At 39.2% G+C, this 20,020-nt stretch overlaps 1 protein-coding gene across 1 annotated transcript in view; it reads right to left on the bottom strand.

Moving 5' to 3' along the window:
- Positions 1-19,915, bottom strand: part of KIAA1328 (KIAA1328 ortholog) — a 168,759-nt gene extending 148,844 nt beyond the window's left edge. The window contains exons 1-5 of the mRNA XM_062513410.1: positions 19,857-19,915; positions 15,305-15,340; positions 13,469-13,608; positions 9,689-9,783; positions 1,464-1,579 (exon numbers count right to left, since the gene is read on the bottom strand). Of these exons, the coding sequence (XP_062369394.1) occupies positions 1,464-1,579; positions 9,689-9,783; positions 13,469-13,608; positions 15,305-15,340; positions 19,857-19,908 (439 nt within the window). The 5' untranslated portion in view covers positions 19,909-19,915. The remainder of the gene's footprint in view (positions 1-1,463; positions 1,580-9,688; positions 9,784-13,468; positions 13,609-15,304; positions 15,341-19,856) is intronic.
- Positions 19,916-20,020: the final 105 nt, after the last annotated feature.

Genomic DNA, 20,020 nt, shown 5'->3' with positions numbered 1-20,020 from the left:
TTCTGGTAAAAGTAAAAAAGAAAGGGAGAAAAACCACAAACAAAACAAAACAAAAAAAAGCAAGCATGCCTATTTCCACCAGCCAAATAAACTTCATGTGAATTAGTGAAATCTTTGTGTGGATAAATAACAAAAAATCAGGAACATCCCACCCACATTCATGAGCTGACTGAATACACAAGATGTAATACACAACAAAACACTGGCTTCAGTGAAATCAATGTCAAAGAGCTGTTGTCACATATAATGGCTCTTGAAATACCTCAGATCTACTATTTTCCAGTAACAGCTCACAGCCAGCTAAGTTTGTTGATGAATATATTATTTAGGACAAACAGACAAAATTCTTTTCAGGAAAATAAGCAGCCAATGTGCTAAAAGGGATGTTCTAGGTCATCAGGGGCAATGCTGTCCTGACAGAGACCACACATGCCTTTCCCAGGCCCAACAAGTTCCATCATAAAGAAAGCACTGTTTTTGTTAAGCCTCCCAGTGTTGAACTGTGGAATAAGATTGCCGGAATTTTCAAGAACCCTCCTCTAAATTCATGTTTAAGTTTCTGAATTATCTCTATTTCTGGTTCAACACTGCCCCATAGCTTGAAGAGCCTCTTTTTGTCAGTAACTTTGTTTTTAAGTTGAACAAATAATGGCTCAGGACTGAAAACAGTACTGCACATTGGGCTTTTTTAAAACAACATTACTACCCTCCCTATTGGCAAAGCAGCTCCCAACAAACCACACATTATTTGCTTTTCCTGTAGCCACAGGCCTGTCTCTTCCCTATCCCACTGCAGCCAATCCTTAGCGCTCTGAGAAATTTAAGAACAAAGCATCACTGTCAGATATAGAAATTATTTGAAGAAGAGGACTTTGTAAAGGTCTGTCATACCCCCAAAAGGAAAATTGCAATTCCTGCAATAGTGACTTTGCATGTGATATTCCAGGATTGGGACTAAGCATATGCATCTTAAGGAAATGCAAGTCACAGTCAGCAAGAAAAGAGAATCTGCTAAATGCTTTTACACACAAACAAACAAATCAACCCTACACCAAATAAAAAGTCTAAACTAGCTAAACCTCCCAGTACATATATTTAATTTATATCCATTTAGTGTGGATTCCCTTTCTCTGGACATGGAGAAAACTGGAATACCATGCAAGTTTTAGATTATAATCACCTAACAGGTTGGGTTTTTTTTTAAATCTATAATCATATTTTAATGTGTAAATTCCTTATTGTCATTTTTTAGTTGACAAATATTTCTTTCATAGCAAAACAACATCATAGGAACAGCTGGATGGCAGTTTAAGCTCAAATGAACCAATGTCACATGCTGACAAGTCATTTCTCTGATTGCTTTTGAATGACAGCACATGCAGATTTATTCTACGCCATAAATTAGAACAATTATTTCTCTGTACTTCTCTTTTTATTTCAGTGAGCCATTTTTTAAAGGATATCTTCCCTTTCCTTGATGATAAGTTCATTTTGCTCCTCTAGCTGTCTGATCTTCTTCTCAAATGACTCCTGTTCAGCTTTCAGCCGTTCTTCCGTCACCTCTTTTTCTTCACTTACCCTGAAAAGAATTTGAGAAAAATAAAATATATGCCCATAACCACAGTGCCTGACTTCCAACTTCTCCACCACTTTACAGGTAAATGGATAACAACATCTCCGCCCCTAAGCCAGTTAGTTACTCACAATATTTATTTTAATATACTACACAGGAAGATGTGTATGACTTTATGCAATCCTTTTTTTTTTCCCCAAAAACACTGGTCTCAGTAGAGTACATGCACATTAATGGGTAGCACAGAAGAACAAAGTTAGAACCTAAACCCACAATCAGGTTTGTTCAGTCTGATTCCCTGCAGTGATAATGAAGATTCACTGAGATACTTACAAACCTAGGACATGAAGACAGAAAATTCAGATAGGACAGTTTAGCTGACATGACAGGAAGAATATTCTGGAGAACTTTTCTGTTTCTTAATCTATAAACTAATCCTTCTTTCACTGGTTAAATACAAGTCCAGGAAAGAATATTTTTTCTTGTTAGCTTTTTCCAAACAAAATAGTTTGTTCTTTTCTGAGGATTTTCAAATATCAAGCTGCAAGAGTAAATTTTCCTTTCTGTCTGGGGTATGGCACCCTGTGTCTTGCTTCTTAGTGTAAATAATTGGATCAAGAATAAAAGATGACAATGTGAGAAACGCTTACAATGACCATTTATTCTGCACCTCAAGAGCAGGCTGTAAAAACAATTATTCTGGTGTCACGTCGGCAATAAGATCATTATGCACAGATGATCCTGTAACTATGCTAAAAAACGTGGTTTGGAAATGATGGTTCTATAAAAGCTCCACAAAAATATTAAGTAATGAGCTTAGACTAATAAATATTACTGCTCTGCACTTAGGCAATTTCTGTTGCTGAAGGCTCTTAAAGTTCAGTCTTTTATGATGATGAAACAGCTGCCACAACACAGGTGATAGGAAACCAAAGCATTACAACTTTTAGAAAACTCCAATTTTTAACTTCCTTAAAGTGGAACAATCTTATAGGAAGAGGAAAGAGGAGGGAAAAAATGAAATATGTATAAGTGTTAGACTAAGCCTTTCACTCATCCCATTAGATTAATATTAACAGAATGTTTCATTCAAGGACTGAGCCATACATTTGTTATCATTGTTTCCCTTAAGAGGGCATAGGTATGTTTTGATCTTCCAGCTGAAAAGTCATTTCTACCACACCTGGATCACTCCCTTGGAGTGAATTATAGACAAGCAGTATTCCTCCAGCCCTTTCCATATCAGCTCAAGCAGACTCCACGAAGTTGGAAACAGTAATACTGAAACTCATACTTTTTCTCTACAAACCTAGAGGGAGACAAACAACAGATACCGTATAATCCTTCAAATTAGGGTGGTTTTAAAGCTTGGATCAAACTATTAATTGTAAAGTTTCTAATGTGCAGGGGGAAAAAAGACACAGATTTAGTGTAAAAGCTTTCCATTAATCAAATGCACAAGGTCTCACTTACAATCTTGGGCCCAGTCTGGGAAGGTGTGATGAGTTCACCTGTTCTTAAGCCCCTTCCCCTCCACTCACAGGGTGTCAGAACGGTTGTGCATTAAAGAAATGTGGTAAAGGGAAACACCTGTATAAACTCTGGATCCACACCAACATCTCTGCACTCCTTAGCTAGGAGCAAGCAAACTTTTGAGGAATATCCTCCACATATCCTTGCAGTAACAGCCACAGCACATTTGCCACAGGCTGCAGATAGAGGCTTTCATTGCTAACCATGGCCCATTTGTTTCCTCTGAGTCCAGTGTAACCACCTAAATGACTACAGAACATATGACCTTCCTTCAAATAATCAGTGAAAGATGCAAAACCAAAAAATTGTTAATTAGAAAACCCCAATGAAGAACTCAATGACCACATGGATGAAAGACAGGAATGAAACAAGAGCAGGGTGGTCAAATGGAAAGAGAGAACAAGTTTCCAGGATTCTATGAAAGGAAGGAGGCTTGCTCAGTAACTTGCAGAAGTGATGCTGCATGAGAAAAGGGTTTGGGGCAACAAACACTGGGCTATGCTGGCACCCAATAACACTGAAGTTGAACAACAGTATAAGAAAAAAAGGTATGAAAGAAAAGAGCACTAGGAAAAAAAAATCAAACAAAACCTAGCAGGCTTTCCTCATCTCTAGATTCCTTGATTTGTTGCTTATATCAGTGTGCATCACATTCACGTGCTATGTTTGTATTTAACACATATCACAACAAGCTGTCACACTCCCAGACACATGAATATATTGTGTCACATATCTTAAACATTAAATGACTGAGAACAGTAAGTGATCTCAGAAGAAATGTGGCAGTATGTGTTTATGTATCACAAAGCAGGAGACAGCCCATAAAGGGCAAGCAAGATACAAAAGACGGTTACTCACAGGAAGTGGCAAAACGAAGTTAGAGAAAAGGAATACAAGAATGTCATCAGATTATGCTGGATTTATGCCACTTCCTATAAATAGCTCTGTGAGTTGGATTTTTTTAAAATAAATTTATTTCTTTGCCTTCTGGCAGTAAAAAACAGATGATTTTTAGCAGAACTATGGAGGACTTCACTGATGCTGTAAAAAAACATTACAAGGCTCATATAATGCTCCTGAAAAGTAATTTCACCCTCTGTTCACCCACTTGAGTCAGAAAAGAGCAGTGAAAGAATGAAGACACAACTACAAAGGGCTCAACTGAGCAACATGCTGGTATCCAGTTCCATTGTTCTTTCTTCCAGGATCAAACAGACAAATGACAGCTGAGAGCAAAGATGATGAATCAGTGGAATTGCTGCTTCCATTCAGTGTCTGCAACATTGTCATGCATGCAACCCACATTCACCTATATTGTGCCACAGGACATGCACCATCTTTGTTCAAGATTTGTTTTACATTCAACAGTTCAAAGCCTGTATAATTCTAGATGCATTTAAATAAATAATTTTATTTCAGAGTAGCCTCTAGAAAAACTTGTAAGGCAAATATATTGACAAAAAGCCCTCCTAGGACATTCACCTTAGAGTTAAAATTAATTCCTAGTTCACCAGTTCCAATTATTATTGTGTGCTCCCAGGTCGACTGCTGATACCATTATTTCTGTCTGATCTAAAGAAGGAATTGATCAAGGAGTTTGCTGATGACACTGACTCATTCCACTGAGTAAGCAGGACTTATGCTCTCCAGGTGGAATTTTTGAAGCACTGCACAAGTCAACACCACTTCAAGTTTTATTTGTTTAATGAAAATCTGACATGCACAAGTAAAAGCCATGATAATACTCACATCAACACAACACTAGGGACAGAACGCAGCACTTTGTGACTGAAGGAAGAGTTGAAAAATAAAATGAAAAACAGCATCTTATATTTATCAAAATTTTTAAAAATTAGCTTTTACCAAGAGAAGTCTGAAATGCAATAAGAACATTGCAGCTCAGCTAGTTAAGACAGAAGATAAACTAAACAAATAACAGAGATATAGACACTTGGAACTTCACTGATCACTCCTACATTCCTTGGGAACACTAATCCTCCAGTAAACACCAATCTAGTATTAGTCTGCCAACTGGATACCAAAAATGAAAAGAGTTTGGTGACCATTCTTGAAAACTACAGGTTTTAAATTCCAGGCAAAGAATGGGACCTGGAACAGGGAAGATCACCATGCAGAGTGGGGACAGAGGGGGAGGAAACAAAGAAATAGAGTTTTTGTCCAAGCATCAGAGTTCACAAATCTGACACCTTTTACTCAAGCATCATATGCAGCTTGTACACATTAGAAAAAAGTAATTTAAAAATGCTATGGGCTCAAAACCTAATTGAAATTGCTACACATAGGATAAATTTCATGATGTGCAACCTTCAAAATACAAAACTAGATTTCACAGCATGAATTTATAGCTACAAATGACTTTTTAACCACAGAAAGTAAGTGTGATTGGTGATACAATAATCCTGGGCATGCTTTACCTATTAACACAAAGTAATTTCCAGCCAAGCTTAGGGATATCTCATTTGCAGTCTCACTGCCTGACCAATTAAGAAAACTGCAGCACAAAATTGCCCCTAAAGTAACACACAAAAAAAAAAGAGAAAAGATTTTTATGTTAAAACCAGGTAACAATTTGGTTAAATATGAAGTAGTGCAACCCAGAAGAGAAGGCAACACAAGAAGCCAAACACACAAGATTTGTAATACAAACCACAGGTAAGTTTTCCTTCTAAGATCTTAAAGACTGGAAGAAAAACAGCAGATATACACTATAATAGCTTTACTGAAACCTCTGCAATGTTTTCCAGTTCTGTAACCAAATTAACATTCTGTTTTGACACCCATTTTCACCTTTTGTTAGAAAATTTTAATTTTATCTTCACATCAAAGACAGCAGAACAGACTAGGTTCCCAAACTGCTAGCATCCTACAAAGCGTTTCGGAATCCAGGGTCTTGGGAAGAGGGAAGCATTTTCTCAGTAAGGGATAAAGGGCTGCCTGAAGGCTGTTTTAGTAGCTGCCAGTTACAAGTCATTCTGGGCATGCCAGTGATCTTAGCCAGAACAACTCTAATATAATAGCAAAAGCCATCTTGTATCTCACTTGGAAAGGGAAATCACTCCCTCCCATGGGTGCACAAGGGTATTATGATACCTTTCTACCTAAATTGCTTCTGAAGATTTGTTTGCAAAGACAACAGGAAGCAAGCTTTCTCCAAGTTTATCTTATTCAAAGAAGAGTGCAAAATAGTTAGATAGCAATTTTCACCACTAAAAATAAAAATTAAATTTTCATGAACCATTCTACATCACTTAGTTAAGTGATCACTTAACTCTCATCATTTGCCTCTGCTCACTCAAAAGGCAAACTTCATATGTAAGCTGTACAGGCATCTGTGATCAGGGGAGAAGTATTTTTGATGTACCTGCCATACTAGGAGGCCCAAAGTCACAGAACTCTGGCTGTATATCAGTTAGGAGCAAAGTGAATACTTGCAAGCACACACACACATCCACTCTCTGTGCTAAGGAGTTATGATCTTCTCTATTCAGCCAAACGCCAAGACAGAGAGAGCTCTCAAAATCTGCATATCACTCAAAGTATTTCACTCAAGAATAGTTCATAATCATTCTCAGTGTGGTGTCTAGCAAGTCCTTAATGTCCAACAGTCAACTGGCTGCATCCCAGCAGGCCCTGAGCTGCTCCTTCTCAGAAGAGGCTAATGTGTCCTGACACCAGCAGCGAGCACGAGCTTAAGAATCTTTCTGTGTCTTCACCATGTCACTGCTCATTTCATTACATAACCCGATGGCTGCTTCAGGAGTAGCCTGCAGGAATAAAAGCTCAGAGTCTTCTTTACCCCTTTTGAAAGGACTTTCTTTACAGGGAGAGATAAAACTTCCTCTTACTGTGCCACTTTCACCACTACACCAGGAAGACCTTACTGAAAACATAAGGGTGCCATGCTGGTTGTCTTGGAAAATAATGACTGATCACACTCAAGAATACCCCACTTACTCACAAAGCACTTTGGCATTCATCTGCATGACTCATTCTTCTCAGAAATTCCTCTACAAAAGCAATTTTACAAGAATCTGCTGACACAATAAATTAAAAAGCTCAAATTTGCAACATTTTTGAGTATTTTAAACTTTGTCTCCAGTCTGCCACTCTCATTTCACCTTAAAAGGATACATTCAAAGAAGGGCAAGATAATGGCTAGATTTACAGGTGGCAGCACAGATCAAAAACTACAACTACTTAGCCTAGAAAGGACGATTAGAAAGAATACAGCTGAGTTCTTTCTTTAGACCCTATCTCAAAATCCAATTCCATAAAATTACAAACAGCTAAGGTGATGTCAGCCACGGAATCCCCAGCAGCAGGTCTTTAAGGCCCAGAAGCTCTTTATTTTCAGAGGAAATTATATTAACGTAGCCAGCATCAGATTTTACTCATACCAAAACAAAGTCTCACACTTCAGCAAATTAACAAATGCACTATCACACACAACCCCAATATTCAAAAATGCAGTGGGAGTGAGAGTTGGAGGAAGAGAAGTAAAACACTGGAAGAGGAAGAAAAGTCCAGAACACTCTCTCCTTCAGCAGACACAGAAGTTGGAGAAAGACTACCCTGAACTGCTCAGCAAGACCTGGCTGAAATTAAGGCCTCAGGAGTCAATCATAATTTGCAACTCGTTTCCACACAAACAGAATTTTACCACTTTACAAGAACCTTCATACATCTACTTACTGAGCAATCTATTTCTGTTCACCATCCTGAAACAAACGTGCACAAATGAGCATCAACTACCATTCATAAATTGTTGCAAAATAAGGAACAGTGAGATAAAGTCCAAGTGAGACCTTTATTATTCCAAGTATTTACTGCAGGACAGCATTCTTGTAAAACTTTCAAGATTCTGCTGCTCCTTTTTCTTCTCCAAAGTAGCTAAGAATGTTCTACTGCTTGTAAAAACTCTCTATATTGCACAACCAAGGATGAAAATTATGGAGAGTTTTAAAAAAGTGACGAGGTGAGCGGAATTAAAGTTCAACTTCCCTATTACTCTGCAAAGGACTTTTAATTACATCCAATAAAAATATGATTAGGTTTAAAAATAAAAGAGAACTAAGTATAAAATAATAGTGTTCCACTAATTTTACTTTTCAAAATTAATGTTGCTGCACCTTCTATTTTTCTTCAAAGAAATGTCAGGCAGAAATATCAAACTGTCCTCAGGGAAAAATCACAGCATCTGAGATTTAAGAAGAATCCCATGCTCAAATGAATTACTGTAAAACTATTCACTAGGGAGCAGTGTATTATAAGGAACAATGTAATGAAAGGCTTTTTTTAATACTAGAATATACCTCTATATATCAACAGTGGCAACAGTGTCCGAATAGCTCCAACATCTGACAATTTGTAACCAGGCTTCCAACCAATCTACTCTTTATGACAGTCTTAACTATACATTTTCTAACACAAGGCATGATAAAATAGAGTTGCAAGCTTGAAGAACTTCAGAAATTACTAAAATACTGTATGGCAAGAAATTCTGTATTAGTACAAATTATTAGCAGGTAAAATGGTCCACTGGATAAGGATAATCAGAGATAAAATATTCTTAGCTGCACCAGAGAGTTATTGCATGACCTTGAACAAGTCACTTCATTTCTCTAATTCTCCAAATTTTGCTATATGAAATGAAAAAGGACAGTGATGCTTGCCAACTATTGCACAGACATGAGGGATCTATGTCAAAAAAGTATTTAATTATTACCAGAGAACCTACATTTTTTTCTAGAAAAACTTTAAAAATTCTGAGTATGTACAATAACTTTTAGCTCAAAAGACCTGGGATCATCTACAAGAGCTTCACCACTGACAGGGCAAAGCCTGCCAATGGCCCATGTGCTCTTCCTCATTTTTACACCTATTCTGTAAGAAACAGATTTCCAGAGATTCTGAGGTGTTAGGGACAAAAAGTAGGACAAAAATCTCATCACTTTAATCTAACCTCTTTTTTACCTCCTTTACCTTTGAGAATGTAACTAGTACTGGAATGAAACTTAGAAAATACTTCTGCTAAAGCTGAGAAACTTGCATTATTTCTACCTCTCCTTTCAAGGAACAGGTAGAATCTTTGGATCTTAAGGGAACCAAGAAGAAGTTTGACACTGTAAGCAGAAATTACACAGGCAAATCATTTTCAATATGTTTGAGCCACAAGATCAGCAATGCACCTTTAATGTGGCCTTCCACATAAAAGCTTACCTCTGCCAAATAATAAGTATTACAAAGTTTCATAGCAGCAAAGTCTGTCCCAAAAGCAGAATGTGTTTATTTATAGCACTTGATAAACAAAACAAACAAAATCCTAGCCCTGTCATTAGGACATTAACTGCTGGTCATGAAATTTTGGCCTCTGTTTTAAATACATATTTAGGGTCTCAGGAAGCAAGGAAAAAATCAACCAGGCTGCTTCATACCTTATCCAGCAAGAAAAATTACCTTGTGCAAAAATTCAGGTTTTTAATACAGCTCTACATTGCTTGACATTAATTAGAGAAACGACTCTTTAAATTTAATGCGTTTTCAGGTGATGCTTCTTCTTACCTGGCAAGTTCTTTAATTAAGTTCGCAATGCGTCTCTTGTCCTCAGGACACAAATCCTTTAAAGAAGCACTCTTCATTCCTCCTTCATTAGCACTCTGAAAATTTAAAGTTACATTTTAGAATGTACTGTTTAAAAGAAAACAAATATTTCATAAGCTATTAAAAGCATTTCAAGACCTAATAATTAGAAGCTGAAACTAGATCAATTCCAACTGGAAATAAAATTCATATTTTTTAAAACGTAAGTACATTTCAATGAAACAAATTACCAAATTGTGAAGAATTATTTTAAGAGATTTGTAATTCAAATTCAAGCTGCTAGCTTCAATACTAAAACATGCTGGGTAACATTTTAAGTCACGCACTATTCCTTGATTCATACTAGATAAAGAGGAGTAATGGAAATCTAGTGCAGCAATATCCAAATCCAACTTCGAACTTTATCATACTAAGATCATAACACAGGGAGTAAGAAAAAAAATTCTGCCTTAGCATTCGTGACCAAAGCATACAAAACAGCAAAATGCTGTTAGCAGAGAGCAAGTCCCTTACTTCACTCTTCTAATACAGACAAAAGCGCCCACACACCTTCACATGTGGCTATTGTTTGGTTTTAAAGGTTTATTTGGTAGTTTTGTAAATAACGCCTTTGAAAAGAAAGCTGCAGCACTTGAGATCTCCCACACAGCGCCGGGGCCGCAGAGGGAACCGCTGCACTTGCCATGTGTGCTCACCAGAGGGCACTCTGCCGCCCGGCAGTCCCGACTGCCGCTGCTCCCACGCAGGAAACGGCTCCAAATTGGTTTTATTCACCAAAAAACTCCTCTATACCGGCTTAATACCGGGTATTCAGTTCTGCAGTGCTATTGGCAAGCACGAAATACGAACCCGAAGATAAACGCAGCAATAAGAGCCGTAATGTTCTGTCCAGGATTTTGGCAAGTGTTGGTATGTCCAGTCAATCTGAAGGAGTTTCAGTTTATACTTTTACAAAACGCCCCCGAAGTGCATGCCGTGCTTTGCATCAGATAAAAGAATGCCACCAGATGCTCTGCAGTTTGGCAAAGTCAACACAACCGTGCACAAAAGAACACACCACCACTGGACTTCTCTCATTATCAGTAACAGCAGCTGATCTACGTACACCAGAGAGGAAGTGACCCCTTCTCAGCTAATTGCCTCTTCGACAGCATCTTAAAAACAATTTAAAAATAATGTCCATTACAAAGAGAGGTGGTGTTTTCCCACAGACTCATGTTACACCTGCCTGACCCTTCATTTTAACTTCAGTGGATTCTTCTCAGGGGCTAGGGGGAAAGGAATTTCACAAGGCAAATTTCAGCACTTCTCAAGGGGCATTTAATTTCACATCTTTCTTCCCAAACATATCACTTATAAATGAAGAGAGAATGTCTAACTTGACTAAACTCAACCAAAGGAATTTCACTTCCTGTGCTACAAATGCTAAATTACATTTTTTTTTACTAGACAGACAATGGAACTCCTTTAAGAAAAAATGAAAAGTTACAGTTCTCAAAAAAGAGAATTAAGATTTATCACAATAGTGAAGGAGATTTTAATGGAAGGTCTCTAAAACTACTACACAAACTGATGTACATATTGTCAGACAAACCTTTGTGGGATGATGAGGAAAATCAGTTTTTTCTATCACCCACAGGTATGCACACATGATACAAAAGAAATTCTCAAAGGCAGACTTAATACACATCAAAATAAAGCTGTGGAATAATGCACAGCAACAGCTCGACCATCAAAAGAAGACCACAAAGGAGGCAGAGGCCAAGACTGTTTTGTCACCTTCTCCCAGACTTCTGTCCTTTCTACACAGCTCAGGATAGAAGAAATTTGTAACTCAGTACTGAGGAGATGTCCACACCTTGGAAGGTGACATCTGCATGACAAAATCATACAGAATCACAGAAAGGACCACAGCAGCTCACCTACTCCAGCCTAGAGCGTTTTATTCAGAATTATGTCCAGGCCAGGCTGTATGAGACTCTGAGCAGCTGGTACTGGTGTAAAGTGTCCCTGCCCACAGCAGGAGTGTTGGACTGGATGATCTTTAGAGTCCCATTCAACCCAAACCATTCTGTGACTCTATGCCATAGTAAAGCCATCAGCTCTCCCTAGACATGCACACAACACTTTGCAGAAAGTGAGCTGTGTTGTTGATGAAAATTCCATGCAAAAGTAGTTCTTCTTCAATAACAAGTAAAAACATTTGTTCTCTTTGTTCCTCGTATTCAAAGCTTATCTTCAAAGTACAAAATTTCCATGAGAATTTGGCAAGGTAAGCGAAAAACAGAAGGTTTAAACAGACAAAAATAAAACATAGCTTTGAATGCATCTTGTCAATAATACAAAAGCACGAGTCACCAATTAAGACTTTACATATCAGGCATTACATTTTAGAAAAAGAGTACACTAAAACCCATTTATACAATGGCTTTCACAAAAAAGGAGTAAAAACTCTCTAGACAACAAGTAACGCAATCAATGCACCATTCAACAAAACAGATTTTAATGTGACATATGAAGGCATCTGTGAGGCAGCAGGCTTGTAGATACTTATGAAGAGATGCTTCTACATAAAGACTCTGCATAATGGGGGCTATTTGTGGAATTTATCTGCATGCCACTTAACAGCATCATTTGCAAAGTAGAGGTACATACCAGCCTCTAAAAACAAGCACTGATAAACAGAGCAAGGGAAATATACAAGTCAGGAAAAGCCCTAAAAACTAATACTAGTTTAATAACTAGTCATGTGTCATCTGAAGGATTTGAAGGACCATGACACTGTCAAAGCAACAAGAATTGAGTAACCTGTCTTCACATCAGAGTTTTGAACCTACATGTGCAGCATACAGCAGTTACTCAGCACACAGAAGGCAGAGAAGGACATCTTAGATGAAGAACAAAATTTAACTACATGATAATAAAAGCAATGCAGAAGCAGTCAAAGATTTTAGATCCTGCCTGCAAGTGGGAGGATGCCAAACCCCAGTGATTTACAGGCTGGCCCAGGATGACTGCTAGGCAAGAGACTCAACAGTACTGAAATTACTTACACAGTCATTGTACTACACAAAACACATTAGAAAAATGGCATCTCTCAAAAGATTTCTAAACATTATAGCATCTATCACAATATATTACAGTCTTCCAAAGGAAACCCTGCTGCTTTGGAATTTCTAATGCAAGGAACTAGAGGAAAACATCACCTAGTCTCACAGGAGGAGACCACAAAATTCAAAGCAGCTGACATCAACTGACTTCTACTGCTCAAATGCATTTTGAACTTTTACTATCAGAAACAAAAAGTGATTTTACCCTTCTAACATAAGCAGGCACAGCAAAAGGGTCTCTAAAATGAGCTTTTACTCATGTTATTTCTAAATTAGATGACTAGAGCAATGAAAATGAATACATTGAACAAAACTTCTTGCACATTTAGCTAGTAAAGTATAGCTTAGGCCCTACCCAGGGCTATATGCACTGTCTCTGTACAAATACACACACAGAAATATAAATAATTTGTTTCACACAGCCCCATTTACACAAATTAGCACATTCTGCCTTTGTTCCCTTTATGTGATAATTTCTGCTAGAAACCCACCATGTGAAGCAGGCAAAAAGTGTAACAGACTATAAAAATAACTACTCTAAAACAGTTTAAAAGTCTCCAATCTAAGAATTTTTCATAGTTTTTTACACTATGTGCACTCTTAAGAGCAAGAAGAATTTTCCTTTACTGACCTGCTGCCCTTTCACACCTCCTGTACTTCTATCAGGATCCATGGAAACAGAAGCAACAGCTACAGGCACCTTCAGTTCGGTTTGACCAGTTTGATATTTTGGCACACATCTTGGTCTTAAATTTCCTTTTATAGACACTCCTGTAAATGAAAGACAAGCAGAACATAGAGATTATAAAGTGAAAAGGGGCCCTGTTCTTGTATAACCAGACTGCCACAAAGGCAACCGTGCCTTAGCAGCTCTTTTTTTGATAAGAATGAACACCTCAGGAATATGCCTGCAGTTCCCCCCAGCCTCTCACTCCATACAAAATTTCATTAAGATGAATGCATCAGCAGAAAAAGAGGCACTGAAGCACACCCAGCCACAATGATCATTTCATAAATTCTGAAAGGCACATTATGTCTTCAGACTGAAGTTCAGTGCAAATAAACTGTTTGATTAAGACGCAAAAGCATAAAATTGAGCTTCTGCTTTGATACCCAAAGAGAGTAAGGAACCAACCAGCAGTAAAGCTGTTAAAAGTATCACTCATATAATAAAACACCACTTTTTCTGTTACACAGCCAACCTGCTGATGCTCAAGCTGTTTGTTCATTTTGGGACCAGGCACAAGAGTAAGGCAATACTGCAGTGCACACTCCACAGATCATTTGTCAAACACTTCCTGACATAATTAGAATTAGATCACCACTACAAACGGTAAGAACATGAAAGCACTGAAAATCCTGATGCTGCAATTACAAAGTGCCAATGCAGACACTAACACTAAAACCTCTCAGGGCCAGATTAAAGCCCACAGCTACTTGGTACTACCTCAAGGTTTGATTTTTGACTGTTCAGAAGTGCAAAAAGTTTCAAAAAAAAAAAAACACTAACTTCACACTAGCAGATCACATTTATTTGGGTAATTTATTTCAGAAGTGTACCAGCAATTCAAGTGAAAGAACTAAATCATAAACTCTACCATCTCCATGCTCATACACAAGGAAAAACAATGGCCCTGAAATCCTCTTCCACAGAAGTGGTAGAAAACTTCCCAGAGTTAATCAATTTCCATAATTTATAACCCCTGCTTTCTTTCCAGGGCACAGAGAAAAACAATCCAACATCACCTGGCATGTGTTTTCTTTCTAGTTCAACAGAGATGTTTGGCCAGTAGTTTTGAAGTATAAACCATGCTACCCCAAGCCTAAAGAGTAAAATTCCTCAAAATTTGTAACTGCTGGATGACACACACACAGTTTCAGTCTACAGTTAACCATCCCCAGATATCCTACCAGGACCTTGTGTCACTTAAAGAGCTGTGTTTGAAAACAATTAAGAGAATTCTGAAGGGGAACTAAGAACATTCATCTTTTTCCCAGCAATGAACACAAACATGCACTCAGTAAATCAAGGTCAAAAGAAATAATAATAAAAAAAAATAATTGCTTTATCTGTACACAATGAATCTTCATTTCAATTGATATCTTCAAAATTTACGAAAGACTTAACACCTCTAATGCTTCAGCACCCTTGGAGACCACATTAAATATTCACCTTGCCTTATAAATTGGATAAAGCCATGCTGTACCTGCAACAGAAACAACTCCCCTGGAACCATTCATCTTATATAGTGTGCTTATCTAAGCAGCAGAGCATAAATCCTCTGCTATAATCATATATGTCCCATTACAACTTACAATTAATTTAAGGTCTCTTTACCTTAAACACACTTACGTACACAGACCACATACATGAAAAGACATTGCAAATTCTATCATCCACAAGAAAACAAAAAAAAAAAAAAAAAAAAAACCAACAACTTTGTCTGTGTCTATTAGAAGGTCATACCTGAAACAGATATCAGTGGATCTTCTTCATCAGAAGCTGCATGTGGCTTTGTTAAAGGAAATAAGAGTGCAAGCTTGGTTCTTTAAACAGGACTGTAAAAAGTATTTGGGCTCTTCATTATACACAGCTGTTGATAAGTAAACTATCAACATTTTGGAAGCAAGAAAAGAAAGGAAAACTTGATTAGGAAAAAAAAAAGCACCACAGAGATTGCTAAAACAAAAGACCTTACTTCTTCTTTACTGCGCATTAACTTTCAGCCTGTAAAGATCATCTTAGAGGCCACCTTTGCAAAAGATCCCAGGGACCAGCCCCAGTTACAAGAGCAATTACTAAGATAGTGAACTAACAATATTTATCTAAATTTAAACAGTTTATTGTTGTATAGGGAACATCTTGATGTGTAAGGAAAGCAAATTCTGAAACCGTATTCATTGATATTGCAATGAAATCCATTTTGAACAATACAATCTAAGAAACACAAATGAGGATAAATGCAAAAGGTTTCAAAATGGTCATTCCCATCTGATCATCACATGATGAGTAATACATAAAAGCCTGAGGACTGATTTTCTTTAAGAAGTTTCAAGAACTTTCAAATATCTCAGAGGTTTTAACTACTGAATAACTCGACCACAAAGAACACTTTAGAATCAGAAACAACAGGGCATCATATTATTTGTGCTATTAGCAGTCACTGTGACTGTTAGCAGTCAGTGAACTTGAATCCCTGCCTCCTAAAAGCCACTAAAAATAGGACTCAGTATAATTCAGGGAAGGTTGTAAATCATGCTGTCTTCCTTAAAGGAGCAGTTTCACTTAACTGAATGTAAAGATTGTTACTCCCACATAAATAACAGGCTTGTGACTTAATCCCAGCCAGCAACTCAGTACCACACAGACACTCCCTGTCCACCTCCCTGTACCAAGTGGGGAGGAAAATCAGAGAGAAACAGTAAACCTCATGGGTAGAGATAAGAAAAGCTTGATAACTGAAACAAAATAAAATAAAATAGGATAATAATACTAATTACAACATACAGGGAAGAGGGAGAGACAATTAAAATCCCAAAGAAACAAGTAATGCACAGTGTAGCCACACACTGAGCAAAGCCCAACCCTTTCCCCAGCAGGAACTGGCAGCTCCCAGCCAACACTCCCCAGTTTATGTACTGGACATGATGTTCTGTTATGGAATCTCCCTTTGGCCACTTCGGGTCAGCTCTCCTGGACAGCATTTCTCCCAGCTTCTTCTGCATCTGCTCGCTAGCAGAGCATGGGTCACTCAAGTCCATATTTTTGGGTAAGCACTGTTGAGCAACATCCAAAATATCAGCATATTATCAGCATTATCCTCATGGTAAACACAAAACACAGTATACGAAGTACAAGTGAAAAAATTAACTCTATTCCAGCTGAAACCAGGGCAATACTAAAGTGGAAAACAAAAGCACAGGGCACAAAATTCTCCTCCACTATCTATTGTTTACACCCCTTTACTTTCCTCAACCTTCTGTGCTGGACAATTTACTCAATTATCTAATTTCTGCACTGTTAACAGATAAATCAATTTAAGGTTTTGCAGCTGTATTCATACAATAAAGTAAAAGTGTGAAAATATTTCAATGACCCTATAAAAACTCTTGCCTTAACTAGAATTTGATTCTGATAATATCATCTCAAAAACTTAATTTAGTAAATTACCACACAGTGGAGAAAACTAGGAAAAGTTTAGGAGTTTCCCCGTGTGGATAGCAACTTCAATCAACACCCACTGCCCATGATACAACTGGTACCTGTCACACTGGAAGGGCCTGATCTCAGGTTCACTTACCATCTTGTTGAAACATTTTATCACCTGTAAACAATTTTATCACACATCCACCTCACACCAGTTTAAAAACACATTCAGTGAATACTGCTGTCAAAGCCAGCTCTGTACAAACACCGAGACCATTTCTGTTCTAGTGAGCTGCAGCCTGCTACCTCCAGCTGCCAGAACACATCATGGGGGCATAGCACGAATGGGGCAAGGAAGTTGAACAAACTCCACTTTGTGGAGGCACTGTGTGTACCCTCTTTTCAAAAAGCACCAAGGTGGATCAAAAGTCTGAGTCTGGAACATAGCCCAGCCCAAACAGCTGTGTCAGCACAACCACAACAGCAAGCTGCAGGGTACTGAGAAGTGTATGTTCAGCTCACACTGCTTCAGGAAACAAAAAACTTCAGCACAGGCAGTTCCTGCTCAACTGACATACGGTTAATCTGCATGTCAACACATGGAAATAAATCTATCTGCCTAATCAACATCCTGCTTTTAGAGTGTCCCTCTGGTACTGCCAGCTGTTGTGGATAAATTCCTAGTAGCAGGATGCAAGGACTAGTCAAAGCTGTCGCTATTACTCCCCAGCTACCAGGACAAGTCTCCTGGTGAAGCTTTGCAGCCCAGAAGAACAGCTCAAAGTTAGAGCAGATACCTCAACCAGCTGGACTGAAAATCACAATGACTCACAGAATGATTCATAAGCAATCTTCTTGCCTCAGAGTAACAGATTGGGGACAGCACCATCATTAACCTTTTAACATTAATCTGCTGCCATGTGCCTCCCAAGACTGCCAGTAAGGCTCTATAGTATTATTATAAACTTTGTACCACCATGGCTAATGTTCAGTGCAACAGCAGAGAGAGAAACTGGAGAAACTCAACACCTGGGTACAGCTCACCTACACAACCTGCCTTACTGTGCTGAGTCGATTCAACGATGGAGAGAATTTTAGTTTTCCAAATGTATTAAAACAACCTACCAAATTCCCCACCCGCTCCTGTTTCTTTGAAAGCATACACTACCATTATTTTTAAATTATGTCATGTGCTTTTCTAAGAATTTAAACTTTTCCAAGATCAGAGGCAACACTGCCTATTCACCAAAACATGCAGAATGGAAATGTTCGTCAGAAAGAATTTAATTTATTGGAATATCATGATGCATGAGTCTGCTGGTGGGCTCAAGAAACCATACTTAGTCATGGGAAACAACCTAATAACTGATAGACAGCCAATGTAATTGCATCAACACTTCCACTACTGAGCAGAATAGTGACAGTGTAGCAATGAATCTGGTATGTGTCACACACCTTCATCCCATTCACAGCACAGAAAAAGTTGTAGACAATCTTTTTTACTTTATACAGATGGGAAATCATAATGATGTGCTCCCTAAACAGGCTGTGGGACAGTTGGCCCATTTTACTTGCACATTGTCCCAGTGGGTGTGCAGTCAAACATAGATAAAAGAGCACACACACATACTCTTCTTCCCAATCATTTCCATTTGATGCTGAAATCCCACTCTCCGTCTGACTAACAGGAATGCCTCAAACCTCTCATAACTAAACTAAATTATCAGCTTCCAAGTTTCCACCAGGCCAGTCTGTCAGTTCTACCCCAACAACTTCAAGTTGCTAAGCCTCCAACTCAGCCACCAAGCCCAAACATCAGTGGCAACTCTTGGTTCTCTGAGCCACACAAGCACATCTCTCCCTAGCCAGGCTTGTCCGGGCTGAGCTCCTAACACCACAGTCACCACCCACACCATCTACATGTCCAACCCCATGTAGTGTCCCACAACAGGAGCCTGAAGATCCTTTGCAGATGAAACCACCCCAAACTCACACTCATCCCTCACAGACAGAGCCCTCCAAGTCCCGCATGGGCTCACCCAAAATGTTATGCTTGTAGTCAAGCTTAGGTGCCAGAAACAAAAGACTCATCTCTTCCTTCCTCAGCTTCTAGCCTCAGTTTTAAAGAATCATGGAATCAATGAGGTTGGAAAAGACAGGAGATCAAGTCCAACCTATGACCGGACACCACTGTGTCAACCACCAAGTGCCAAGTCCAGTCTTTCCTTAAACACCTCCAGGGATGGTGACTCCACCACCTCCCTGGGCAGTCCATTCCAATGTCCAATCACCGTTTGTGTGAACAAATGCTTTTTAATGTCCAACCTAAACCTCTCCTGGAGCAGCTCAAAACTGTGTCCTCTTGTCCTGTCACTGGTTACCTGGGAGAAGAGCCCGACCACCAACACAGATAAAACCAACCTCCTGTCAGGCAGTTGTAGAGTGTGACAGAGTCACTCCTCAGCCTTCTTTTGTCCAGGCTGTACAATGTCACCCTCTCTGCTGATTCCCTTACAAGTTCCCATAAGCTCAACGCAATTTTCCCACTTCCTATATATTTACTTGACCCGGAATTTCACAGCTAGGTCACACTGAAGAGGTCTTACGACCTTTCCTTCTCTCCCAGATCACTCTTCCTTTGACATACCGCGTACCCTCTACAAACAGGCACATACCCAATCCTTCTCCTCAGGTCAAGCCCCCCCACACTCCCCAGCGGAACCCCCACACAGCTTTTGCCACCGCCACAGAACCCCACCCGACCCACAGCGCCGCATTCGGTTCCACGCCAAAGCCCCCGACAGGCCGCCCGCACGCCCCTGGCGGCCTCGCCCGCCCCTGTCCCGTCACACCGAGTCCCAGGCAAGGATACAGCCCCGGCTCCAACGAGCACCTCCACCCACAGCGGCGGCCGCCGCCGCCATCCTGAAACAGCCGCCACTCCCCGCATACCCCCACCGCCTCCCCGGCTCTCGCCGCCCATTGGCTGTCTGCGCCGGAGGCACGCGGAGTTTGCGGGGCATGCCGGGAATCGTG

This window comes from Cinclus cinclus, chromosome Z (genome assembly GCF_963662255.1).
Source record: "Cinclus cinclus chromosome Z, bCinCin1.1, whole genome shotgun sequence".
Taxonomy (NCBI): Eukaryota; Metazoa; Chordata; class Aves; order Passeriformes; family Cinclidae; genus Cinclus; species Cinclus cinclus.
Note: the sequence above shows the minus strand (reverse complement) of the source record. Positions and strands in the feature narration are given on the sequence as shown.